The following is a 3,723-nucleotide window of genomic DNA, read 5'->3' as shown; positions in this document are numbered from 1 at the left end:
CATCCATCTGGCCCATCAAGACTCACTCTCATGTCATCAGACCAAAACACCTTGGAGAAATCAGTCTGCAGATATTTCTTGGCCCAATCTTGACGTTTTGTCTTGTGCGTCTTGTTCAAAGGTGGCCTTTTTTCAGCTTTCCTTACCTTGGCCAGGTCCCTGAGTATTGAGCACCTTGTGCTTCTCAGCACTCCAGACATGTTGCAGTTCTGAAATATGGCCCAACTGCTGGCTAAGCTTCACGCTTGTTCCCTTTTAATGCATGGGGAGTTACTTTGCGTCTTCTTTTTTCCAACACGCTTATTGCACCCCTGTTGGCTATTTGCCATGAACCACTTGACTGAGCGATGATCCTGCTTCAAGAGCTTAGCAATTTCCAAACTGCTGCACCCCTCTGAAAGACATTTGACAATTTTTGACTTTTCAGAATCTGTCAAATCTCTTTTCTGACCCATTTTGCCAAAGGAAAGGAAGTTGCCTAATAATAAAGCACACCTTATATAGGGTGGTGATGTCATTAGGCCACACCCCTTCTCATTACAGAGCTGCACACCACCTGATTTACTTAATTTGTAGTTGGCTTTCAAGCCTATACAGCTTGGAGTAGGACAACATGTATGAAAAGGATGATGTGGTCGAAACACTCATTTGCGCACAGGGTATTCATATATTTTTTAATTGTGAAAGATAAATCTTTAATCCTTAATGACGAGTAAAGCTGTTTCATTCATCGTCGGGTTGGTGAAGTATTTCTGCCCTAGGGTGCAAAAATCTTCACCCATAGACTCTGGCTAAAAGTTGTCCATGAACAGTGGCTAATGCTTTATTCTGCTTTCCCTGCCTCCTTTTTCAAAGGTCAGGATCTGACCCATCATGGATTAGGACAGCTATGACTGATTTAAAGTACTTTGCAGAACACTTTAGATTGTTGTATTTTGTTGTTGGCATTCATGTAAATATATGCTGGTGAAGATTCTTGAAAAAGCTCCCTGGATGGAAAGCGAAACATCTCTGAACTTGGAATGACACGTAAATATAATGACGTGATACTTTAGTCTACATCTGATTGGTTTTTGGTTTATGTCTATTTTGAAGTTGTGACTTCATTTTCTAGGAACACTGATGCTTACTTATTATGTCTTCTAGATTTTAACCACCTCCCGATTCAGGAATCGTAAGGTCGGGAAAAATCTAAATGTTTGAAGTTCAGTCGGCCGTTGTAAGGTGGTCATGAGCAAATCGCTCAGTTCGCAAACAAGGATTTTTCTTCTTCTTCTCAGACAAAAACACAGCAGCATGGCGGGGGTGTGAGTGAAATGGAGTTCTTTCTGTAAAACTGACAGACCGTAGTAGCCATGTTTGCTCAGCCATGTCTTTGTCCAAATACCTCGTCTCCTTTTCTTTTTAGGGCTTTCAGCACAAACCTGCACACATTGCCAAGGCAGCACGTTTCACTCTAGTGAGCTTCATATTTAACAAGTGGCATCAACACTTCCGTCTTTTTCCTCTTCTACTCGTTTGGTTTCGAGATAGATGAATCCAAGCAGCGCCATGTCACTGCGGATCTGAGTCCGGAGTGGTTTTCAGATGTACAGTGTGAGCAGCTGGATTGCATCAGAGCATCAGGTCACACAGTGTGAGAACATACATAGTGAGCTGTTAACTCGCACTGTACAAGGAAACCCTGGGGTTTCGCCATACAGTGCGAGCTGTAGCTAGGTGCAAAGACTGAAAATATCACATAGTGTATGCTTTAGACAACTTTTAACTAGGGATTAAAGTCTGTTACAGTCAGTGTTAGAGGATACAGAAGAACCAAACATACCTGATATCTGACAAATGAAAGTTTTCACACAGTTCCCTCTTCAATCGGTTGAGCTCCTCTCTCCGTGGAAGACTAGCATTATGTTTCTTTGTTGCCTCGGGTTCACTGTTTCTAAGCCAGCGGCTGAAAGAGAGACAACAGAATGAAAGGATGCTAAAAAAAAAAAACAGACAATTTTCTTTGCTTTGATTAGACTATTGTAGAGGAAAACAAAATGTATCTAAATGTTTTTCTAACAAAAAAGAAATGTGTCCTATACAGAAAATATACATTTGGTTTCAAAATATCTATCCTGTAGATTTAACCCATATATAGAAGCTAGGATGAGTGTTACTTACTGGAGCGTGGGCTCGACTTGCCTGGCCTCCTGCAGCTCCTGCTCTGGATCTCGGAAACCAGTGAAGGTGTAGTAGGTTTTATCCCATTTGATTGGTCTATAAATAGGTACCCCTGCATTCGGCAGACCTTTAGGTGTTCCAAAACCTTCTTTAAGTTCCTTCATGTGCTCCACGGGCAAGCTGCAGGACGTCAGGATGTTTGTCACAGTGCTCAGAACATCATTAGTCTGCAGCATGAACGTCACAGACCGGAAACCTGGAAAATACAGGTATAAAGCTTCAGCAACTATAACGAGTCAAGTAAAGCCCCCCTAGGGCCTGATCTGCAAAGCTTCCTTTTTAGTAGTTGGAATAAGTCAGCGTGTAGCAAGTGATCTAAAAAAAATGCTGCGCAAATGATCAGATGACATACCAGTCCCCATTAAACTGTGATCCTGGAGTCCTGCTACTGTTAGATGTTTCCCTAAATACCTGAATCAAACAGCTTAACTGCTGCAGCAGCAGCAGCCCAGCTCGGCTCATGAGCTCTGATTGGAAGCAGATGTGGAAGCAGAATACACATCTAAAAGTTGCACGACACTGAGGCCGCTTTCATAAAAGAAAGATGAGGTTCTAAGCCATGTAGTTGGAAGGTATGACAAAAATGATATAAATAAAAAACAATAGTTATAATAATAGATCATATTTATGGAGCATTTTACATAGGTAGCCTATAGCTCTAAGTAATAACATTCAATTTTGTACTTTGTTGAACTGAGGGAGAAAAAAAATACCTGTTGCAAGGAGTAAGAGATGCGCACTTTGACCCCTCCACATGTCTCTTTGCAGGCTCATTATATTTTTTGTTTTTCTAATAAACATAGTAATAAAATTTTACTTCATCCATTTTCTTTGTTTTTGTCAATTGTATAGATTGTCTGTCATCCTGCTGCATTAATGTATGCTCATCGGAGTAGGCATTTTTTTTATCCATTATAAAACTATTGTTTTTTTTTCTGATGGTCAAAATATATTTATATGCACACGGTGTATCTGGCATTGGTGCAATGCCAGATATTTTTTTCATGTCGGTGTGTATGTGTCTTTCAGAAATACTAAGATGCAAAAATGATAGGTTCAGTTTTGGAGAAATTACTTTATACATCTTAATGACCTTTATAATATCATTTGCATATTGACTGAGGCAAAAATGGTTTGTGGTTAATTACTCTGCTGAACTACAATCGCAAATCACTTTGCACCTTCTTCAAAGTTCTGCTCTGCACGTACAAACATATTTGCACCTGTTTTAAGCCACATAAACCTTCTAAAGATCAGGCCCTTTGAGTGGAGGTCTTCAACAGCGGGTCTGCGACCCCTAGGGGGAACCTGGAGGTACTGCATGGGGGTCACCAAAGTTTTGGTTGATTAGACTTTTTTTTCTATATTCCTCCCTGCAATTTTTCCACTAATTCAAATGTCTTTAAATCCACATTATCATGAATTCAACAGACTGTAGTAAACAGATAAATGGAGGCAGAAGATGTCTTTCAGTCATCAATGCTCACATTCAGCGACACA

The 3,723-nt window shown here is 40.3% G+C and overlaps 1 protein-coding gene across 1 annotated transcript in view; it reads right to left on the bottom strand.

Annotated features, from left to right (window-relative positions):
• tcaim (T-cell activation inhibitor, mitochondrial) overlaps window positions 1-3,723 on the bottom strand; it is a 38,006-nt gene that overhangs the window by 18,727 nt on the left and 15,556 nt on the right. The window contains exons 5-6 of the mRNA XM_015399098.1: window positions 2,164-2,419; window positions 1,826-1,948 (exon numbers count right to left, since the gene is read on the bottom strand). Coding sequence (XP_015254584.1) covers window positions 1,826-1,948; window positions 2,164-2,419 — 379 coding nt within the window. The remainder of the gene's footprint in view (window positions 1-1,825; window positions 1,949-2,163; window positions 2,420-3,723) is intronic.

This window comes from Cyprinodon variegatus, unplaced genomic scaffold, assembly GCF_000732505.1.
Source record: "Cyprinodon variegatus isolate N-32 unplaced genomic scaffold, C_variegatus-1.0 Scaffold988, whole genome shotgun sequence".
Classification (NCBI taxonomy): Eukaryota; Metazoa; Chordata; class Actinopteri; order Cyprinodontiformes; family Cyprinodontidae; genus Cyprinodon; species Cyprinodon variegatus.
The sequence above is the reverse complement of the archived record's forward strand: the minus strand, read 5'-3'. Positions and strand labels throughout refer to the sequence as shown.